This window comes from Drosophila grimshawi, unplaced genomic scaffold (genome assembly GCF_018153295.1).
Source record: "Drosophila grimshawi isolate 15287-2541.00 unplaced genomic scaffold, ASM1815329v1 contig_848, whole genome shotgun sequence".
NCBI lineage: Eukaryota > Metazoa > Arthropoda > Insecta > Diptera > Drosophilidae > Drosophila > Drosophila grimshawi.
The window spans coordinates 16,864,018-16,888,383 of NW_025063692.1; the positions used below are offsets into that span (position 1 = coordinate 16,864,018).

The 24,366-nt window shown below is 36.3% G+C and overlaps 1 protein-coding gene across 1 annotated transcript; it reads right to left on the reverse strand.

Annotated features, from left to right (window-relative positions):
• Positions 1-1,315: 1,315 nt before the first annotated feature.
• LOC6565392 (nuclear factor of activated T-cells 5) lies at positions 1,316-22,104 on the reverse strand. The gene is made up of 11 exons (XM_043216042.1): positions 21,802-22,104; positions 16,854-16,978; positions 16,307-16,746; positions 12,692-13,447; positions 10,538-10,958; positions 10,298-10,454; positions 9,963-10,210; positions 9,709-9,892; positions 2,390-3,778; positions 1,853-2,326; positions 1,316-1,605 (listed from the first exon to the last, which is right to left on the reverse strand). The coding sequence occupies exons 1-11, from the start codon at positions 22,070-22,072 to the stop codon at positions 1,601-1,603; spliced, it is 4,470 nt and encodes a 1,489-aa protein (XP_043071977.1). The 5' UTR covers positions 22,073-22,104; the 3' UTR covers positions 1,316-1,600.
• Between the last annotated feature and the right edge of the window lie 2,262 nt (positions 22,105-24,366).

Genomic DNA, 24,366 nt, shown 5'->3' on the forward strand with positions numbered 1-24,366 from the left:
ATTATTCATTATTAATTCTCGGCGAAATTCGTCTTTAAAATCAAATTCTATGCTTTAATATTATTATAGGTATAATAAATATTTGTGTTCATTTTCTTGTGTATAAATATCGTACAGCAAATCGTTAGTTAAAGTTATACAAATGCATATTTAAGAGGGTTGATTTCATTCTGTTTTATTTGTGGCTTTTGTCCTTTGATTGAATTAATAGTGTTGAAATTATTTTATTTAATTAAATGTCTGAACAAACTGAACAGTTTTTTCTCCTGGGCCACTTGTTTTTTTTTATTATTTTATTGTAATACTAATTAATGCGCTTTAAACACACAAGGAGACATTTAGAACATATACATGGACATATACATATATATAAATATATACATATACATATACATATGCATATACATATACATAAACATATACATATACATATACATATACATATACATATACATATACATATACATATACATATACATATACATATACATATACATATACATATACATATACATATACATATACATATACATATACATATGCATATACATATACATATACATATACATATACATATACATATACATATACATATACATATACATATACATATACATATACATATACATATACATATACATATACATATACATATACAATCATTTTTTATATGGTAATGCGAAACTATGACTACATTTAGAAACTATTAACAGTAATAATAGTCTTAATAATAATAATAATAAAATATAATGTTAATAATAATAATAATATTTTGTTTTCATCTTCATTTCGATATAATTTAAACATGTAAAACTTTAACAGTATGAAAAAAAAGGGTTTTTGTTTTTTTTTTTTCTTTAAATAAAAAGTCTTTTGGAATTTTCGCATATTCATATTCGTTACTAAAAATATTTACACATGTACATAGATAATTTAAATTTGATTTTGCAAAAGAATAAAAAAATGTGTAGAAATTCTTGTATATTTTGCAGGAAAAAATAGGTGTTTAATATGCACATATGTACATATATCAAATCAGACTTCAACTTTCAAAAAGTTTCGGGATAATAAAGCAAAAAAAAAAAAAAAAAATGATTTCAATAATTTAAATGTTTTCATTTTAATGTATAATGTATGTTTTATATTGAGTTAAATTATTTTGTTGTGCTTCGTCTGTTTATTATTTATTATTATTATTATTATTTAGCTGGTTCGCTTGCTCGTAGTTTATTCATGTATTTATATGGCAGTCGTTATCATTTTTGAGATAATTTGACTTTTGTTGAAAAAATCAATTAAAAATTAACAAGTGAGCTTAAAAAACTACAAAAGTGTGTGTGTGTCTGTGTGTGTGTGTGTCTGTGTGTGCGAGAAACGCATTCGGTTGCCATTTTCTCTTTGGTGGTAATCAGTTTTGCTTACCAAATATTTAAAATTGTACCATAGAATTTTGTCCACATTAAAATGTTGATGTGTGTGTTTGTGTGTGTGTGTGTGTGTGTGTGTATATATATATTTATACGCTTAGGATTAGGCCTGTGTGGTTTCCCCTTAGTTGATTAAAATAACCCAATAGTTTAATTTGTTGATCAGTTGCTGTTTAAACTAAAAAGAGAACAAGAAATGAATTTATTTTTATTTATCTTTGTCGAAACTCGAATATTATTCGAATATTTGTATAATTAAGGAGATATTTGCAATACTCGAATTGAGTGCATTCTGACTTGGCTTATTAATCGAAAGCAACAATAAATGAATCAGTTAATGTTGGCAATTCTTTAGCAATTTTTTTTTATAATAAATAACTATACAAATTATTTAGAATATCTTTGGCTTATCCAGAGAAACTTACGCTGATCGAAGGTGCTCGGATTGATGTAACTGATTAGATCCTGATCGGACATTGTGGTCAGCTCCTGAGGTATCGGTGGCTGCACAGCAACAGCAGCGGCAGCAGCAACAGCTCCAACGGCCGCCGGTAGAATGCTGCCGGCGCTGCTGGGCGCCGATGCCTGTTGGGTCATTACGGCACCGTTTGTGGTTACGGCAGCGGTGGCAACCGATTTCTGCAGCGCATTCTCCGTGGCGAGGGCGACAATGAGAGATTCTTGTGGTGTGGGTGGCACAACGGGCAAATGAACAGCGGACAGCGTGGGAAAGACAGCTGCAGCGGCTGCTGCTGCTGCCGCCGCTGCTGCCGCTTCCACAGCAACCGTTTCTGTGGTCGTTGTATGATTTAACAGTAGATTAACAAGTGGATCATTCGTGGTGGCAGCTGCATTGCCCGCCTGCTGCTGTTGCTGTTGTGGCGCATGTGGATGTGGATGTGGCAAGTGTTGATGTTGCTGCTGATGTTGCTGCTGGTGTTGCTGCTGGTGTTGTTGCTGATGTTGATGTTGATGATGATAATGATGCTGCTCCTGCTCCTGCTCCTGTGTGGTTATAAAATCGGCGGCTGCCTTAATAATCATGTTGCTGACTGCCGTTGATGTTGCTGTGGCTGCCACTTCCGGTTGCATAACAACTGGTGTCGGTGGCAGTGTATTGTGTACATCCGCATTTGGTGGACTCATCATAATGTTGCTCAATGCCAGTGCAGCGACCGCTGCATCCTGTTGCGTTGGCTCCGCCTGCATGGCAATGTCATTCAATATCGAATTGGCCATCGTCACCTGATGTGGCGCCAATATATTGGGCACAACGGCAGTCGCTGCCCCATTTGCCGAACAGAGTATGGTCGATGGTGAGACAGCTGGATTCATAATGATATCGGTGGATAATGAGCCGCTGGTACTGTTGACGCCTCCGCCAGCAACCGCGGGCCCAGTTGCCAATTGTTGGAGGCCAGCGCCAAGTGCTGCTGCCGGCTCCGAGTTCAATATGATGTCCTGCGTGAGTGGCGAACTATTTGGCGATTGTGTATCGCTGCTCGAATGGGAGCTATTTGAATTGTTGCTACTGATCGAAAGGCTGCGCTTCAGCACACTGGGCGCGGATGTGGCAGATGTGTGCGATAAAACGCCCACCTTCTGTTGGAGAATATCGGTTAGGGCATGATCAATCACCGCTGCTGTGGTAAAGAGCGCCGGCTCACTTGTCCCATTACTATTGACAACGGTTGTCGATTTGGTTAGATCATCAATGAACTTGTGCTGTTGCTGCTGTTGCTGTGCCGGTGCCTGATGCTGTTGATGCTGCTGCACCACATGCTTGACAATCTCATGCTTAACGGCCAGCTCAACGGCGACGGCAACAGCGGCGGGATCCAGATCAACGGTCGTTGTGGCAGCAACCGGAAAACCGGGCATACTATTCGACTGATCGTACATGATCGCATCCAGGCTGTTCTTGCGTGCGTAGTGTGCATGATATTGTAGAGCATTGGGACTGCATGGATTGATGAGTGCCTCCGGTGAGTGGAGGCTGCTATTGTTGTCCTGTGCGGTGCGCGGACTATGCGAACTATTCTCATCGAGCAGTTCACTTTTCAGTGCCGCCTCAGCGGTAAGATGCACCAGTTGCTGCTGCTGCTGCTGCTGCTGTTGCTGTTGCTGCTGTTGTTGCTGCTGATCGGTGATCATCGGTGTGGACCCAGACAACGAGGATCGACGTAATCCCATCGGTATTTGTGTGGTTATCGGTGGCGGCATCATGCCCAAATCAAGCTCATGCTTCGTCTCGACAACGTTCGCTCCAGTGGCGGCATTGCTGCCACTATTCGTCCAGACTGAGTTGCCAGTGGATGGTGCACTGCTGGTGTCCATGAAACTGCCACCATCTACAAAAACAAGAGACAGTTATTTAGTACACAGGCTGTGGCATTTGCGTCGTTTTTCATGGGCTTTTCGTGTTCTTTTTTTTCTCTTTTTTTCTTTTTTTTTTTTTTGTGGGTTGGTTGAGGGGGTTCGGTCGGGGGCGGGGAGTCGAGAATCAACTAAAAAAAAATATTAAGCAAAAATGATAAAGAAAATATATATAAAAGTATAATATAATAAAAAAAAAAAAATTTTGGGGAATTATTATAACTGAGTAAAGCGCTTACTTCTAGCAGTGGGTGTAAACACAGGGGGCGAGAGACAGAGACAGAGACAGAGACAGAGAGAGACAGAGAGAGAGAGAGAGAGAGAGAGAGAGAGAGAGATAAATGGAGATAAAGAGAAAGAGATGGAGACAGAGAAAGTGAGAGGGAGAGGGCGAGAGAAAAGAGGCAGTCAGCTGAATTGGTGGCTTTGAAATAGAGAGCAATTGCTTATAACTTACATAGCTAGAGGAAACCTTAAAGCTAATACTAAAATTAAATAAAATACATTGCTCTCTATTTGTGAAGAAACCAATTCGCTGCACTCAGTCAATGTTTGGATGTACTATATACATATATGTATATATATATATATATATATATATATCAATTGGTTTTTTTTTTTTTTTTTGTCGGTCATAGATGGAGTAAGGGGGTCGTGGATGGGTGTGTGTCTATGGGGAAGGTTGGCTTGGCTTTGGTGTGTCTATGGCAGGGGTATCTATTGCTTGTTTGGGGGCTTGGTGGGTTAAGTCTTATGGCCCAGCAGGGCCTACAAAATTAAAGGCTAGTTATTAAACGACTTTATTAGGCTATAAATATATGTATAGGTATATGTATGTATGTATGTATGTATGGCTTGGGGAAATTGCTTTGATCATCGACAGCATTCACAAACTCACAACGGCTATCTATTATTCAATTCAGAAATCAAATACACACACACACTCTCGCACACACACACACACACACACGCACAACAAACGATCTGAAGCCAACAACCGATGAAGCTAGACCAAATAAAACGCCATCTTGCGATCCAAATCCAAAAGCAAATGTTTAGCGATGTCAAGATTCACACTTACAAAATAGTAGAAGAAGAAGAAGCTACACACATGAGGCGAGTACGGCACAAAATGCACGAGGTGTTCCATCGAAAAACACTACTAATAATTGTAGTAATCGTGAGCAAAACAACAAGAATATTAAAACGAACAAACCAACTCTCTCTCTCTCTCTCTCTCATACAACACAATTTCTCTCGCATTCATCTATCGTTACGCTCTCTCTCTCTCTCTCTCTCTCTCTCACACACACACACACAGAGATTCTTAAGTTCAGTCAGGCTCGATTTCAGACAGTTCTCGCAAAGCAATTTCCAGGGCAGCAGCTTAATAATAAGATTTTTAAGAACTACACTTATAATTTAAATATTTTAATACGTTTGTATGCGCATCATTAAAATCTAGTTAGATTTGTTTTTATCATTATGTTTATTATCAATATTATATATATATATATATATAAATATATGTATATATATATATATATATATATATATATATATTATTTTTGTGTATATATCATATATGTATGTAAGTATATGTATGAGTTTTATGTGAGGTCGGATAAATTGGTCTGGTTAGTAGGAGAATGCTAGATGATAGTCGGAGTGCGAAGAAAAAAACATCTTATTATCATAGAAGATAGAACAACAATAACATTAACATTAACATTAACACTAACCACACACCCACACCCACACCCACACCCACATTGCAGATCGATCAGTTCACCAAAGTGGGATTAAGGACTAAGTTCAACTGCACCACCACCTTGTATATCATGGGCACATTTTGTTTTGTAGTCGAGGTATATCTCTAGGCGTAATGCTGAGGCTCTGAAGTGCGAGCAATGCTTTTAAAATTCCACTCGTTCTAGTTGAGTCCCATCACTACTTCTTAAAGAACTTTCTTATAAATGCCCTAAACTGTGCAGCTGATTAGACCAAAAAAAAAAAAAACAAACTATAATAATAATAATAATAATAATAAACCCAGGTTTTGGCTGTTTACAAATACAACGCATATACTTTTCCCCATTCTAATCGAAACTCTTTGTTCTTAAACTCTTCATGATTCCACTAATCACTAATCATCATCATCTTTCCCGTCATTTCAAATGGTTGGCCAATTTAAAGGTACATAAAACTGTCTCTTTGATGATTTGGAAAACTAAATTCCAACTAAAATAATGATCTTCACAACTTTACTACTATGACATAATATTTTGAAATGAGTACGAATTCAAAGTTGTATAAATATATATGATGAATCGATAACAGATCAAGTTCAATGAACGATTTCGTATCGATCATAGACATGCATCTGTTTATGAATCTAGTCCACGTCTTATGCTGAATCGAAAACAAGATTTTTGACAATTAGTTAATGGGGCATTTGGAATATGGTATATGGTATATGGTATATGGTATGTTATATACTATACTATATATGTATGTATAAATACGAGGTACGACGCTGTTATTTATGGTGTATTGAAAGGTGTATGTGTGTAGTATGTATAGCTAGGTATAAAGTTAATAATAATGGTAGACATATAAATATGTACGAAATGTCAAACGAGGTCAATGGTTCAATATATATATATATTTTTTTTTTCAGTATTTCAGTATTTTGTTGGTATTTGTGGTTTTTTTTTTTTTTTTTTGTTTTGTTTTGTATCACCAGTACCCTAATCGAGTGGTGCAGAGGGCTCCATGTTGTTGCTGTGACTCGCTCGCGCTGTTGCTGTTTGCTGGCTGGCTGGGCTGTGTTCCGTGTTGAGTTGAGTTTTCGTAGACGCAACGCTGTAGATTCTTCATCTGCTCCCTGCAGTTATTCCATCTGACCATCTGTTTTTTTTCTTTCTTTTTTTTGTTGTAGAATCGTACTTAAAATGTCTGGGTGTGTGTTTTCTATGATTTTAGGGGGGTCGATCCGTGATCATATTTATTCGTGTGTGATATAAACATATATATATATATATATATATATATATATATCTATGTATATATTGATATATCTTTGGATATAATATTTGTCGATTTCCATTTAAGCTGTGGCGCTTTTATCTTATTGCTGCCTTATTTGATTAATTTGACTTGGATCATGATTTTGTACTTTTGGGGAATATTCTTGACTAGATTGTTTCTTTGTTTGTGTTCTTTTTTGTTTTTGTTTTGGTTTTGCATTTTATAGCACTCAAAATGGTTACATATTTGACTATATAGTATATTGAGCACCTAAATTGCTAAGAGAAGGGGAGGAGGAAGAATAAAGTAAAAATATATATATGTATATTTTTAATTTTTTTTTGTTTTGTTGAATTGTTGTAATTAGTGTTGCGAAAAAGTTCCTGCCAGGTGCCCTGAACAAGAATTAGAACGGCTGCCTTCTTTTTTCTCTCATTATTTTAATATTCATCATCATATTCTTCATCTTCTTCTTTTTTTTCATCTTCTTCTGCATCTCCTCTTGCTGCTGATTTGTTGCATTTTTGTTATCGGCTATCGATTATCGGATGTGTCGTGTTATCGGTTATCGGTTGTATCGATTATCAATTATCGGTTATCGGCTATCGGTTGAGTCTTCGTTAGCTGCAGGCGCTGGCTTCGTGCGTTGGAAACGTGATCAAGAAAACTCTGCATGCCTCATACAATAAGCACCCACTTTGCATTCACCCATTCCCATTCACGCACACACACACACACTCACGCACACACGCACACACGCACACACACACACACACTCACACACACACACACACACACACACATCAAGACTCTGCTAAAGGAAAAAAGTAACCCCGATAACTGTAGGTTAACGGCTCCCAAACTAATGTGTTTTTACGCAGAAAACTATATTCAAACGAAGAAATCTCAAGCAACGCGTTGCCCTCAATTCATAGAGAAAAGTACTATTAAGTTTCGTTATGTGAATACTATTAAGGATTTCTTCGGCATCATCGATCAGGGAATCGGTGTCTCACGATCCACAGCAAAAATAAAAAAGCAAAGGCAATGGCAATGGCAATGGCAAAATGAACTAAACCCACATTATTTCGCACATTCACACCGCAGAGTTGTTTCGATCAGTTTCCGAGTGGCCTCGTTCATCAGTTGATTCAGTGAGAAATTGAGGAAGAGGAAAGCCAGATATTCGCGCAGTGTATAAACTCTCCATATTTGAAAGCTTTCGAGAAAGTTTTCTGAAGCGTCGCAGAGTTTTGTGCCATCTCGTTTTACAGATTGCAGTTTTCTTCTTTTTTTTTATCATAAATATTAAGTTTTTTTTTTGTTTTCTTATTTTGTGTGTGTTTCCCAGTGAAAACACAGTGTCCTAACTTGCATTGCATATTATTTACCTTAATTATATTAATTGTGTTTGTTGTTGTTGTAGTTTTGTTTTGTTTTGTTTTGATTTTGTAGCTACTTAAATATTATAATTATGTGATCATATTTTGTTATAGCTTCCATGCGTTATTCTGTGTCAATGGCAATATATTCGATTGGAGGGCGAGGCAAGCAACATTTTAGTGGTGTTCGGGATGCAATTGCTTTGATGGGTCATTCATGAAATCTGAAAACAACTTTCTTCAATTGCTCGACAAACCCAGTTGAATTATGCTTAAAATAGATTAACTCATGATTTGGAATTCACAAATAATTGTATATATATGTATATATATATATTAATGAATGTGTAATATCGATTGAGTGAGGCCCATTGGAATTTTGTATTGTTAGATGCATTTTTGAAAGTTAGAAATTGTAAGTGTGTAAAATGTGATTTCTATTTAGTATTAGTTTTGAATATTTCGTATTGTATTTTTTTTGCCAAAAATCTGGTGCACAAGAAAATGTGGCTAGTGAATTTTAAGTAAAAAATACTCTATTTTTATGAGTTGTTCTTATGCTTTTAAATACAATTACTGCACTCAAGTAATTCATTCTTGATTGAAACTATTTATTGACTTTATTGAACCGCCTATTTGTATCTATGCATCTGCATCTACTCGCATCTTAGCTTAATAGTCGAGGGTGGCCAGATAAAATATGAAATACTATTCGTTGGCCCACAGAATAACGCATGAAGGCATAAAAATTGTTGTAGCAGATTTTTTATATTGTTGTAATTTAAAATTATATATATTATCATTTATGGCTTTATAAATGGCTCTACTAAATATCTAATAAGCTAACTAATCAGTGTGTTTTCGCAACTTTGGCAAGAGGCGCGGTTATATAAAAAAAAAATATATTTATATATATATATATATAAAACAGTGAAAAGTATTTTGGTATTCGTTTTTGTTGGTCTGTTTTTTTTTTTTTTTTTTTTTTTTTGAACTAACTGTGGTAAAACGAGTTAACGCGTTTAAGTACGTATTACATATATACGATGGATATACATATATGTAATTATGTAAGTATGCATGTATGTACATATGTATGTATGTATGCATGTACGAGGAGTATACATACGTATGTATATGTATTTCATAGTTATTGAATAGACTAACGTTAACGTTAAAGTGCGTTCAACTGGCCTGCCTGCGACGACTGCCTGACGGATTGTGGTTTAAATTGTTGTTTCTTTATTTTTTTTTTATATATTTTTTTTTTTAAATGTTCTTGTGTTTTTTTTTTTTTGTTTTTAATCATTTTTTTTTTTTGTGCGTGTGATTTTGTTTTGAATCGCTATTGATACGGTTATGATGGTTGATGATGCCTGCAAGGGCTTCGGCTAAATATTTTTTGTTTTTCCTTCATGTTTTTTTTTTTCTTTCGGTTTTTCTTTTTTCTTTTTTTTTTTATGTATATATAGAAATAGTTAACAAATAAATACCTTGGCTATGCATTGTGCTACTTAACGTGCTGGCCGCCGCTAGTGTCGTATAGCTGCCCTTGGGTGTATAGATGAAGGTGTGCGGTTCGCTCTTCTTGCCGCTCGATATAATGGACACCTGTACGCTGACCGGCTTGAGCAGGTTCTGATGCAAATACGGCGGCACTGTGCAGATCAAATGCGTCTACAAATGCACACACAGGCAAATATCATAATTATTCAATATTGAATTCTAGATGGATGTGTGCACTCACCTGATGCAAATACTCCTTATCGGGCAGTACGCTCTGCTCCCATAGAGCAGCGGTGCCACCGATGAGCTGCTGGCGTACGGCTATTTCCGTTGCGGGATCATCGCCATTGACACTGTCGTACGTCTCCTGGAACACAACATGTGTGTCCTTCAAAAAGTTCTTGCCAATGATGAACAACTCCAAGCCGCCATCAACGGGACAAGAGTTCAGTGATTTCTTGCAAATCTCTGGAACACCGGGTGGCTGAGCTGTAAAATATTGAAATAATTTAAAAATGATAAATATATACAAATATATATATATATGGACATATTCAGATTAATTGGAATACTTACTGCATATGATGGGATTGGAGCAGACCTGCAGCGTTTCGGTGCTGCCATCATCTTTTGTTAGCTGAGTGCGGAATACCATGCGGCAACGTGTTGACTTCTTCTTGTTCTTTTGCGCCAGATGCTCGGGGAAACGATGCTCCACATCGACGTTGCGTTCCTGCAACATTGCAACAGGACAACAGGGCAAATATGATTTAGTTTCATTTAGTTTAGCTTTTGGCATTATGTGGATGAACGTACCTTGAGTATGCCAACGCAATCGCAGGTGACGGTCATATCCGTTTCGGGCTTGAAGTCAATCTCAATGACCATGGTGCCATCGACTTTCTTCTCGTTGCACTGCGTTGAATTCTTGCCGGCCACCTTGCACGCCTGATAGAACATGTGGGGGACAACGCGTCCAATGTCCGTGCCAATGAACACCTGAAGCACGGCGGACTTAACGTAGCCGGTTAGCCGGACAATGGGGAAGCCATTGCCGCTGCGATCTTTGACGGCGCCGCGGCTACCCTCGGTCTGGTAGCGAGCGCGATGCTGTTGCTCTGGCTGCGACACAATCTCCAGTTGGACATGGCCATCATTGGAGCTGGCGATGCTGTTCAGTGGCGTCGTCGGTTGCCTCTTGTTCGCCACACGCGTCACGGTGCGCGTTCCAATGAATCTGTGAAGCGGCAAATTGAACAAGCACACAATCAGAAACAGAAACGATAGCACCTGATAGAGATGATGATACTACTACTACTACTCCTCCTCCTCCGCCTCCGTCTCTGCGACTCAACATGAATCGAATCGAATATATTAATATAGTTCAAATCATTCCCAAACACAAATACTACACTCAGAGAAAACAATTTGGCCGGAAAACCAGTCATTATCTTAGTAATAATTGCTAAATGTACGTTACAGTTGCTATATATATATATATATATATATATATATTTATACGAATAATATTGGTTTCTCTAAGAAAAATGTTAAATTTCGGTTCCAATTCTTCTTCTTAAAAAAAAAACAAATATTTTTTGAAATTTAGTATTTCGAATTCTGATTAAAAAATGTGGATGAAAAGCGGCCCCAGCTGGTTTTGTTGATTCTCTCGGGTATATTTGTTTAGTGTATCCTGAGTGTAGTTTGTCTTAGGGAACTTTTTTGCTTGGATTCTTTAGGAATTTTTTAAACATTTTTCACTACTGTTTGCTGTTTGTTTTGATAGGTATATATATATATATATATATATATGTATATAAAGTATGCTATGCACGAGTATGTGTGTGTTTAGCGTATGCGTATAAATGATTTATGACAAAGAATTTAGTGCAACATGTGCTGGCCAGGATGAAACAACTTGGTAAGGCACAACACACACACACACAGACACAGACAGACACATTCACACACACACACAGACACACACACACACACACACACACACACAGACACACTCACACATCAATCGAAATGATTTATGCACTGTATAATACACACAAACACAAACATAGACACCGGAAAAACAAACAAAAATACAAAATCATTCTTTAATTTTATTAATTTTTTTTTTTTTTTTTTTGGTATTTGTATATTAACATAAAAGCTATGAAAATAAGCAGCAAAAAGAAAGAATGTGAAAACAAAAGAATATAAAATTGTGGATAAATCAAAGCTGCACTTTGCAGTTATTGTTATTGTTTTTGTTCTGTTTGAATTTTTTATGCTATTTGATTGGCTTTATTTTTTGCTTATTGTTAACGATTGATTTTGTTTACCACACACACACACACACACAAACAGAGACCAAGACAAAAAGAGCGATAGATAGAGAGACAGAGAGAGAGAGAGAGAGAGAGAGAGAGAGAGAGAGAGGGAAAGAGATAGAGAGCTAAATAACACACACACACACAAGCAAGTGTAAATATAAATATAAATACAAAAATATACAACAAAAGTCAAATAACATATTTTTCGATTTTGAGGCATTTCAGAATTCGAACCAGAATTGAATCTGGGCAAAAGTGCTCAACACATTTCGGATAATTACTAAGCAATTTTGTTTTTGTTTTTTTTTTTGTGGCTACTTTTGTGGCAATTTTATGCTGTCCATTTGTTTTTGTGATATTAATAGTTTCTCAATAAAAACAATGAAAATAATAATAAAAAATATATATATATATATATATATATTTAACAAAGAAAATGTTGCTAATTTTTCATTTTGTGGCTATTTATATTTCTGGCATATTTATGAATCATTTATTCAAAAAGTATATTTATGCAATTTCGAAAGGACTTTTTTTTTGTTATTATTATTGCTGTTTCCATTTTTGGTAATTTTGTTTAAATTGTTGCCTGTGAATGTTGTAGTTGGTTCTATTTTTCTGTAAAGAGAAGGCCGCTTACTTTGGCTCATTGCTGTGATGATTGCTGCTGATCCTGCAATGGATTTTGTTGTTGATTTTGGGGCCGGCATTGACGACTCTGCTGACGTCAGTACTGTCTGCAGCAACTGTGGCAATTTTGCGTATAAACTCATCCTCGCTGCACGCATCATCGTTGTCGAGCTCCACCTGATTGCATTCATATTTTTTGCGCTTTAAATGCTTGCCACCACCACGACCATCTCCTCCACCGACAGAGCCATTGCTGCTGCTGCTGCTGCTACTGTTGCTGCAACTGCTGCTGCTCTCATGCTGCTGGTGTTGCTGTTGTTGGTGCTGTAGCTGCAAATGTAATCCAGGATAATGAAATTGCTGCTGTTGCTGCTGGTAATGTTGCTGTTGCTGCTGCTGCTGTTGCTGCTGCTGTTGCTGCTGCTGTTGCTGCTGCTGTTGTTGCTGTTGTACAGCAATGGCATTGGCAACATCCAACTCGGTAGTTTTGTGACCCATGCTTGTATTGAAGATGCCCCCAAACAGTTCTGAGCTCAACGTTGGCGTTGACGAACACGAAGACGAACACGAAGACGAAGACGGAGATGACGACGATGAGGCTGTTGTCGCTGCCGCTGGCGTTGTCATTGTTTGGTTGCTGTCGGTGCCAAAGCCAGTGTCCTCGTCATTGCTGTGAGCTGTTGCTATTTCATCCACAAATGTTGATATCGACGAGTCCGACTCGATTTCATCCAGATAGTTGAGCATTTTCTTGGCATGATGCGATCTACATACATACATATTTATTTACATACATATATTCACACACACAATATATATATAATTATATATACATATATATACAAATGTATATATATATATATATATATATACATTTAGTTTCTATTTAATCACAATATTTGTTTGTTGTTTCGATTTGTATACATCATTTAAATTAATTTTGATTCCAAAGCGAAAAAAGAAAAAACAATGAACAATATAATATTAAAGAATTCTGTTCGACATGCATACATACATACAGAAGCAAAGCGAATATAAACAGACACTAAACGACTAAATGATCATAATCAATAAATACCGCGAATCAAATCAATAATCTAATAATCTAATAAAACACATGAAAAGTGAAAATCAAGTGATTTGCACAATTCAATTGGAAGAGCTGCGATTGAATACGATTACGAATAAAAAAGCCACACACACACACACACATACACACACACACACACACACACACACACACACAGACAGAATTACATAGTCAATCGAGAATTGAGAAAGAAGGCGAACTTCATTTGAATAATAATAGAACTTGAAGTAGTTCATTCGAATGCAAATCGAATTTCCGTTCAAATCTTGTTGTTGCCCACAAAAATGCCATTGCCACATTGCCACATTGCCACAGAATTGCAAAGAGAACGAGTTCATAGCACAGAAAACAGTTACATTTTTGCTATGAACTCAAACTAAGCTGCAACCAATTTTTTGTCAACTTGTTCAATACATTCAATAACAATTAAGTATCTCTAAAATCGAAATCTAAACAAATTCAAGCACATTTCATTATTCATCCATATGTATATAGTAGTAGTTATATAGTATAGTAGAGCAGTTATAGGCATTGGTAGTCGTCCGATGTTGATAATCTCATAACTAGTTTTGAAAACAACAATAAATATCTGATTGGCATAGAATTTGAACAGTGCTGAGGAGAAGGAGAGAAGGATTTATTCGAAATTCGAATTTCGAAATAATCGTCTCCTAAGAATAATAATAATATGATATTACAGAACGTGCACTTTTGCAATAACAATCTAATTTTGAACTTTGAAATCCGAATCCAAGCCAAATCCAAGTGCAAATGTTATCAGTTGAAAATGAGACAATGAGAAGATTACCATTGCCACACGGCGTATGCGTAACGAAGTACAAATTATTACAGTGGCTTTGGTTTTTAATCTACGGCTTATAAAGAAAAACATAAACTAAACAAATACCAAATTGTGGACTAACCCAAATGTGCATAGGCCAAAGCTAAATAGTGTTGTGTTATCATTCGAGTGACGAGTGACGAGTGACGACTGACGAAGATTAAATACCCTTAAACTTTCATACATAACGTATGTATGTATGTATGTATGTATCTATGTATGTATAATATTTTATTATATTTTTATTATGTTCTTTTAGTTCAAACGAGAGTTGAGACCAAGGCGACGAACATGGCTATATCCGAGCTGACTAATTCAGTCTACATCTCAAAGTCATTGCCCGTTTGCAGCCACCAAGACACAAAGAACGACACGGAGAGAAAGAGAAGGACAGAGAGACAGAGAGAGAGAGAGAGAGAGAGAGAGAGAGGGAGGGAAAGAGGAGAGGGCTGACAGAATACAAATCAAATTAGCTGCACACACACACAACCACACACAACCACACACAATCACACACAATCACACACAACAATAACAACAACATCATAAAAAAGTAGGTGCAAATGAAAAATGTAAATGCGAAAATCGAATGAAAAATAAGCAAGTTGGCAGCGCCCACTTGAAGCCCATAAAGCAATTAACTTACACACTCGACATTTTGATCATATAAATCACAGCGATACTTATTCACCAATTTCGCATTGTGTCAGTAACAAAAAATATATAGACAGTGATAAGCGCACTTTTCAAAAGTGTGGCCGGCAACTTAAAACTGCTGCAGCTGATGGCACTGATAAGATACAAAGAAATGCGATTACGCTGCGATTACGGGCATGTAATTATATATGTGGCAATCACATTATGGCAACAACACTCACACATACACACACACACCCACACACAGAGACAGACCAACTACAACAAACACAATCTAGTCTCTAAGCAGTCATTCACCATGACCTACAATGAACCAAATGCATCGCAAAAAAAAACCTGTCAAACAAATTATATTTGCGTGTTGAATATTACATTTTTGGTGTTTTTTTTTTCTTCACTATTAAAGATCTGGGCAATTATATATATATATAAATATATACATATATATATAGATGTGTTAAATGATGTGAGCATGTGAATAATGTATTTAATAATGTACATGTTGAATTGATGCAGCAATGAGAATTCCAATTTCAAATATTTGTACAATTTCTGTATGCGATTTCAGGAATAATATTTAACCCTTTATTAAATACGTTTTTGAGTTTTTCAACACGTGGTGCGATGAAGAGTTCAATGTATAAAATATATATATAATATGTATCGGATTGCGGATCACAAGTATTATTGCAACGGTGACACAAAAACCATACAAATTAAGAACACTTCCTTTCGAAGCGGAGTCCAGCAGACAACTGGACAACTGGGAACTATACTCGTAAATTCACAAATTGAATTTTCTATTTCATTTTTTTTATATTTATTTATAATATAAACAATAATGGTGAAAGGCGTCGGATTGCTGAAGCGTCTCAATTTAACACCTGTGTGTGTTTTGTGTGTGTGTGTGTGTAAATGAGAGCAAGTGCAATGAGAGTGTGAGTGTGTGGTGTGTGTGTGTGTGTGTGTCTGCGTGTGTGTGTGTGTGTGTGTGCGTAGCTAAACAGCTGACCGGCTGAAAGGGTAGATGGACTCACCTTGAAACGGGTATCGCGCGTATTAAATGCTGCTGCGGTGAATGTTGCTGCTGCTGATGTTGCTGTTGCTGTTGCTGCAACTGTACATGCTGCTGCTGTTGCTGTTGGTGATGCTGCTGCAATGTGTTGCTGGCGGCCGCTGCAGCTGCAGCTGCTGCTGCTGCGGCAACTGTGTTAGTCAAGTCGCTATTTATCACCAGATTTGTGATCTGATTGCTGTTGCTGCTGGTGCTGCTCCTGCTGCTACTGCTTGGACCATTGTTACTGACATCGACAGCAGTACCAGCAGCAGTTGTTGTTGCTGTTGTTGCTGCTGCTGAACCATTTCGCAGCTCCGTATGCTGATCGAAACCCAGGCCACTGTCATTGGAATTGTCACAGGGCGGCGGATGCGGTCGCTGTGGTATTCGCTTCCCCGGCACCAGCTTTCCGGGCCCCGTCTGACCAACCCAACCAACCAACCAAAAGCAGCAATCGAAGCAGCAATCGCAGAAGAATGAGAAATAAGTACAAGTGGCAAACGGTTGCTCAACTGTTGTGTGCTTACCCTGGCAATGGTGTGCAATTTACCGGGCAATCCCTTGCCCGTCTGTCTCTTCGATGGTATCCGAAAGCCTTTGCGATGGATGCGAGGACTCATTGTCGAGTTTGTGGATATCGTCATGCGCATCCCTGCGAATATAAATAAGATAACAAATATGATCATGAATATCTTAGTTTATTTTGATCAAAAATTAGATAAATATTAAGTTTATTGTTTGATATATTCTGATTAACTACGATTTTCGATCTAACGAGCTCGAGATTCGTTGCTTAACTTTTATTGATATTATTGACAAGTCCAATCTTTTGCAGTACAGGTATATATATTTAAGAAAGATTGATACAATTTCCCAGCAGTTTGTATGCAAATATTTTGTGGTTGTTGTTGTTGATAGACGAGATGAGATGCTGAGCAAGCAAAGTATGTCATAACCTCAAGATAAAACCCGTTCAAACCAGAATTCCACAATGATAACGATAGAAGAATAGAAATCACAATTGCGTCCAGCAGTTTTGTGCAACATGCTGTCCGTCCAATTAGATCAAGACAATAAATATGTTTTTGTTTGAATGCGATACAATATTAAAGATTTATATGTATACATATATATATATATATATATATATATATATATATATGTGTGTATGTGTATGTGTATGTGGCGAGACCGAATCAAGTGCTTCATTTAAACATACAATGCAAAAATGGTTTGATGCTTGCAACGCAGCTTGCTGCTTGCTGCCTCAGCTGCTGCTGCCTCTGCTGCTGCTGCTGTTGCTGCTGCTGCTGTTGCTGCTGCTGCCAGCTGCTGATAATGCCCCGTAAACGGGAACGATGCTGAGATGGAGCCGTACCAGCAGCCACTAGTCATATAGGCATACGGGGTGCATTGAACTCAATGTCCGCTCTGTGACACACAGGGACACACAAGTCCCACATACGTCTACACTGGCAAAAACAAAGCTCAGAGAATATTTTACAACTACACACATTGCCAATGGCAACAGATTTGTGTGTGCAGAATGTTCTCAAAATTGAGAACGATTGTATTTTGAATTACTTGGGTTAACGCTATTAATATATACAAATTGGATGGCTACAGCAGCTCTACGAATATATATCGATATTTGAGAAAGGGGCTTATCGATAAAATGACAAATGACCTGATCTGCCTGTGGTAGACGAGAATTATTATTATTGTACAAATTGTAAGTCTCTAACTCTGCCTCTGATGGACATGGCTATATAGACTCGTCTGTTGATGTTGATCAGGAATATATATACATGTTAGGAGTCACCCTATTAATGTTTGCAATGAATATTTCGCAATTGATTTATTTAGGATATAATCCCTCAGTGAGTTGTACTTTTAATAACAATATATCAAAAAACTGCATGCTCGTTTGTAAGTGAGTTTTTCTTCGAGTGCATGTCTGTATATGTAGAGATATATATGCGTATAAATACATTGTCATAAATATACTAGCTGCCTAGTCGCAGTAGCTCGATTATTTTGCAGCTGTCATTGTGCATGTAAATTGCACATCAAGTTGCGCCCCATTGTTGCAGGCAGGCCGGCAGTCAGTCAGTTTAGGAGGCTCAATTGATGCTCAATTTGAGTTGGTGGATGAACAAACGCATCCCATGCATCCCACCCATCCACCCATCCACAGAACTGCTGGCCAGTTGTTGTCTCTCTCGCATTATCAATGCCCAGTTGCAGTTGCCGTCGCTGTTGCAGATAGCAGCTGTAGTTGTTCTAATAGTAGCAGCAGCAGCAGCAGCAACAGCAGCAGCAGCAGCAGCAGCAATAGCAATAGCAACAGCAACAGCAAAAGTGACAACAACAACATCGAGCAGATGGCTCTACTGATAAGGCCAAGGCGGCGCTAATCAAGAGACCCACTCAAATCTGCATTAATGCACATACAGTTGTGGGAGAAAAAAGTGGCACTATTATTATCATTGCAGAACTTCTGTCTCAGCTATCTGGTATCAGAGCTTTCCTTAATGAAAGGCCATTTTAAATCTAATTATTTGTTGACATGCAAAAGAAAAAAATGTTTATGGTTCAATTGACAGCCGACTTAACCTAACCTGGTTCAATTGATGTACTCAGAAAACCAATGTGAATTGGATAACTTAAAATAAAAAACTGTGAAAAATTACAGATTGTTAATCGGATGCTATATAGAAGTATTCCCCGATATGCAAGCACATCTGCGTATTGGGTATTTGATAAACTTGAATCGTTTCTTGAATTTTGGTATTTATATATTGATTGTAAATGGAAATAATAATAATAATAATAGTTAATAATTATGGTCTTTTGAGATTTCATTTGTTTTCGATCGGAATATAATAATTATTATTCGCAATCAACTCTGATTCCCGTCAATATGGTCAAATCAAAGACAAAACAAACTCTTAAATAATTTATAGTCTCAGAGCATATTCAAAATTCAAAACTATTTATTTATTGACAAAAATGATATTCAAGAGAAAATCATTTTTGGTTTGCCAAATATTAAATATTCGACCGGATATCTTGCAATTCACGACACATAAAACAAAATGTTCATGTCGCATTTGAGATGTGTAAATATTGTAATTAATACTTTCGAACGTTCTTAGCAATAAAAAGTTTACACTTCTGAGAACCTTAGAAACCAAATTAAGATACACAAACAGTTATTAAGTGTGTTTTGGAAATTGTTGTTCCGATTGTTGTCAAGTCGTGGTGCTGCTCAAGCCCATAAAGATATTTCTTATAGATAAGCGGGGTATTCATAAAATTTGGTTTCACTGTAGAACATGACATGGCTACATTTTCGACATTTCGATATGGCATAAATTAAGCATTGAATGTTTTCAAGATAAGATATAAATCAGTGTACTTGTCATTCGAATCGAATAAAAAAAAGAAAAAAAAAAGAAAATTAATAATAATAATAATATTTTGTCAGCATACATTAATTAAAATCGTAATTATTATGTTTTATTTATCTAGGCCACAAGAGATAAGCGTTTTGGCAAATATTTGCCAACGACAAATAATAACAACATTAACACAAAAACAAAACAATCTAATATCAAAATGTATATATGTATGTGTATGAGTGTGTGTGTGTGTCAGGATTCCTTGGTTATGTGGTAATACAAATGTTTTATTTTGTCGCTGCCTGCAATGCCTCATGTAAAACATCGCCAAAGGTGCAAAGCCGCACAACAATCGTGTTTGAGTGTGTGTGTGTGTGATCATTATGCCCAGTTCCGAAAACATAATCAATAAACAATAAAAATATATATATATATATACAAATATATTGGCTGGAGAAACGCACCTACCTCAGCCACAAAAAGCGTTAGCTGATCTTACCTACATATGTACCTGCCACTGACGCGGCACCTTTATCTAAGCGCCTGCGATAAGACAAAAACAATCGGAACCTAAACCACCCACCTATACCTATACGCACACACACACACACACACACACACACACGCACACACACACACACACACATACCTATACGTATACGCACAAAGAGCGCGCCTTTTCACACTGGCAGGCGACGACGAGTCGCGGTTTATCTGTGATCTCCACGGCGATAAGATTTTTGTGTTTCTTCTCGGGTCGCCTTTATGTAATTTCCACGGCTTCAATTGGCATACAAAAAACCGGTTTAATTCAATTCAATTTGTTGCACTTTGCGCTTTGTATTAAGCTTTGCGGCAATTGGAACGTAAAAAAAAAAACATTCAAACTTAAATAAAGTCGACGACACCGGGCCAACAGTCAATACAGTTAAAAGCAAGAAGCCAGAAAAATTGATTTACATAAACCATAAATATAAATTTGGAGAATTTTGAACTCAAATCAAGAAGACAAATTTTTGTCACAATTCGGTTAGAATACTTTTCAGAATTGAAAGCATTTATAACGTTGTCAAAACTCTACCGATTTTCAAACGCAAAATAATTTTTGATTCTGAATTTTTCTTTCTAGGATATACAAAATCGGAGATCAATATGCGCAAGTGAAACAATTCCTTATGGTTAGAGGACATGGGGTAGATTTAGAAATGGATCTGTAGTGCAACGATATTCTATATACTATTATAAATGATGCTGCAGACTTCTTGGCCAACGGGTCAACGTTACCTGTGGTCTTTCATCAGGCCTTAATCTTATCGTTGATAATCTTGACAAACGACAATATATACATAATATCTATATATATATATAGAGAAGAATGAAATCTGAACTGCAGTGGAGGCAGCTACTAATCAAATCATGTATATTTTATGTGACTTAATTACAAAACGCAAACAACACTCATCAACACTCATGTGAAGGCGCCAGTCGCTCGGAAGCCTTTGTAAATACAAATAATTTCTGGAAATCCGTTTCCAATTTCGCACAGTAACCAAACTAAGAAACATAATAAGATCCGATTGGATAAGCAGACATATCATATTTGTTTGCCATAATCATTTTTCATTGATTTACATTTAACGAATGATGGAATTCATTTAATGCTTAGGTGTTATTCTATTACTATTATTATTATTGCCCACTCCTTTGTAAATGAACTATAGTTCTTAATCAAACCCAATATTTCTTTATAGAGCACTCACTTCGCTAATAAATCTAAATAGTAAGAAGAAAAACGAGTATATTTTAAAATTATTAACATAACATTCCAATTGATTATCCCAATATTATCTGTGGCGTTCAATTAATTCTGTGCCTTTTTGCGGGGGGCACTCGATCTAAAACCCCGAACTGGGTCCACCAGGCAATATTATCTTCTAGGATAGCCGTTCTTACTTGTCACTTTGTTCTTTTTTTTTATTATTATTATTTTATTTAATTTATTTTCGAACTGAGAAATATTGTATTCGATATGCAACATTCGTTGATTCGTTTGTGTTGCAGCGCAGCTTACCAAAATTGCTTTTGTAATGATGTTGGTATGCATTTGTATTGGAATTATTGTGGTTGTTGCTGTTGTTGTGGTGGTGATTGTAGTGATGATGGCCACTGCCATTGTTGTTGTTGCTGCTGTTACTATGGTTGGTGTTGCTGTTGTTGTTATTGTTGTTGTTGTTGATTTTACCGGCAGTACCATTGCCATGATGATGGCCCAGATTGTGCATTTTGGATGGAATACGATAGCCGGACTCGTAATATTTATACTGATTGTAGGTGAAGCGCATTTTGTTGCCGTTTTTGTATTTGTCTCAATATACTCTTTATATATATATATACATATATGTTCTTGCTTTAATTGATTTTATCTTAAATTCATATAAATCATTTGCAGCATTGAATAAAATAGTTGTTGTTTGTTGTTGAGTTACTCTTAAACAATTTAACTTCTATTTATGAATTCATAAAATTATATTTGGTTGCTTTGTGGTTGGCACGTTTCTTTTGTATTTAATTTGATTATTATTGTCACTTTGATTGTTTAATTGATGTTATTAGATTTTTTTTTGTTGTTTGTGATTATTTGGCATTACAATTATTTGTACATTTTATTTGTACATGTTGTTGTTGTTGTTGTTGTTGGTTGGTTGGTTGATTAGTTAATGTTCATAATAAATACATGTTTACGTTTGTGTTTCTTTGTTGCTGTTGTTGTTGTTGTTGTTTTTTCTTTATTTACTGTAAAATTAAAACAGAAAGCAACGTTTTTTATTTATTTATTATTATTATTTTTTTTTTTTTGGTTTAACAGTCAAAAACGCACACAAGTCGTGCGATGCTGGAAATTAACATTTTTATATGATCGCTCGTTGGTTTGTTTTGTTTTTTCAATTCGCATTTGATTTATATTCTTAGTTTTTTTTTTTTTTTTTTGCTTTTACGTAGCGCGAAACCGAGCACAGCCGATAAAGCGAAACGACGAAGAAGGTAAGAATATACGTATATATATAATATGAAAGCTTTCTCTACTACCGACTGATCGACAGACAGACACCCTACACGCGGATCTTGAAGATGCCAACTATTTACTGTCCAATTGCTCAAAATACTTTCAGACCATAAAAGTTAAAAAGAAAAACTAACTAAAACTAAAGACTACAAAATGTTTTTATAGTCCATCAACTTGCACACATCCATTACAGAGTATATACGAATTAAGAATGCCATCAGAATCTGCTGCCAGAAGTTGGCAAACACGATGATTATGACAATGAATGCTAATAATGATCTGATGTGTGCTAAATGCATTTATCGTTTTTAGGTTTGTGAAACAAGTTTTGGAGGCTACCTTGAGAGTTTTGATTTCTTCCTTACTTTACAGTTATGCATGTGGAGTATTTATTGCTGCATAACTGGTTCACTCAGCCCTTTTACTTTTCCATCACAATTATTTCCACAACGATGCTAATTGTTTTCATTTAAAAGCATTTAGAGACCAGGAAACAAAATAGCCTGCCGATTGATATGATATTAATATCTCCCAGGGTCTGTTAAAAAAAAAAAAAACGCTTTTAATTGACAGATTTCAATTATTCGATTCACAAAACAAGTGACAATTGGCTCAACCTAACCTTGTTTTGTTTGTCCGATTAAGGACAATTGCCGATTTGTTTACCAACAAAGGAGTTATCTCATTACACAACAAATTATTATCGACAGTGTGGGTAACAAGATATGAAATATATTTATTGATATATTTCAAAAACACAAAATTGAAAAAATAAACAAAATATGTAATTACACAATAATTATTAATGTATATGTATGTTTGATTGATCAAGCAAGTCAGTGCAATCCAAAGGAACATTAAGTGTTAATCTTGATTGTGTCATGGCACCAATCAACATATGAAGTGCGTAGAGGCTCATATCACTGTCATTACTAAATAAATGCATGAAAACCAATGCCAAATTCTATGAAGTGATTATTAAATGGCACTTGACGCCTTCATATATATATATATATATATATATATATATATATATGTATAAATACACACATACATACATGCATACATACATAAATAACTTATAATCACTAATTTTAATTTATTTGCACACATTTTTCAATAAATATTGCGAATTATTGATCTAACCTGAACTAATAATGACAAAAACAAAACAAAAACAAAATGAAAATATTGAATGGCACTCCAAAGACAAATATACGTAATTGTAGAATTGAATCGAATCGTATCGTATCGAATTGAATTCAATCAAATCTCAAACCGAATCAAATCTTGAACGCGAATAATTTTAATGCTTGTGGCTATAGCTGTTTCTGTGACTAGGTCTGCCTCTATTTGGGTTTTGTTCAGGGGTTCGGTTGCGGTTGCGGCTCCGATTGCGATTGCGATTGCTTTGGACTGGGGCGCTGCTTCTCTAGGCGCTCTGCTCTGCGCTGCGCGGCGCAGCTCTGCTCTCACTGTGGCTGGCGGTGGCGCTGATAAGATAAAGCCGCTTAACCACAGCACCGCCGATCGTTCGTTTCGTTAACGTTTTCGGCTCGATTTTGTTTCGGT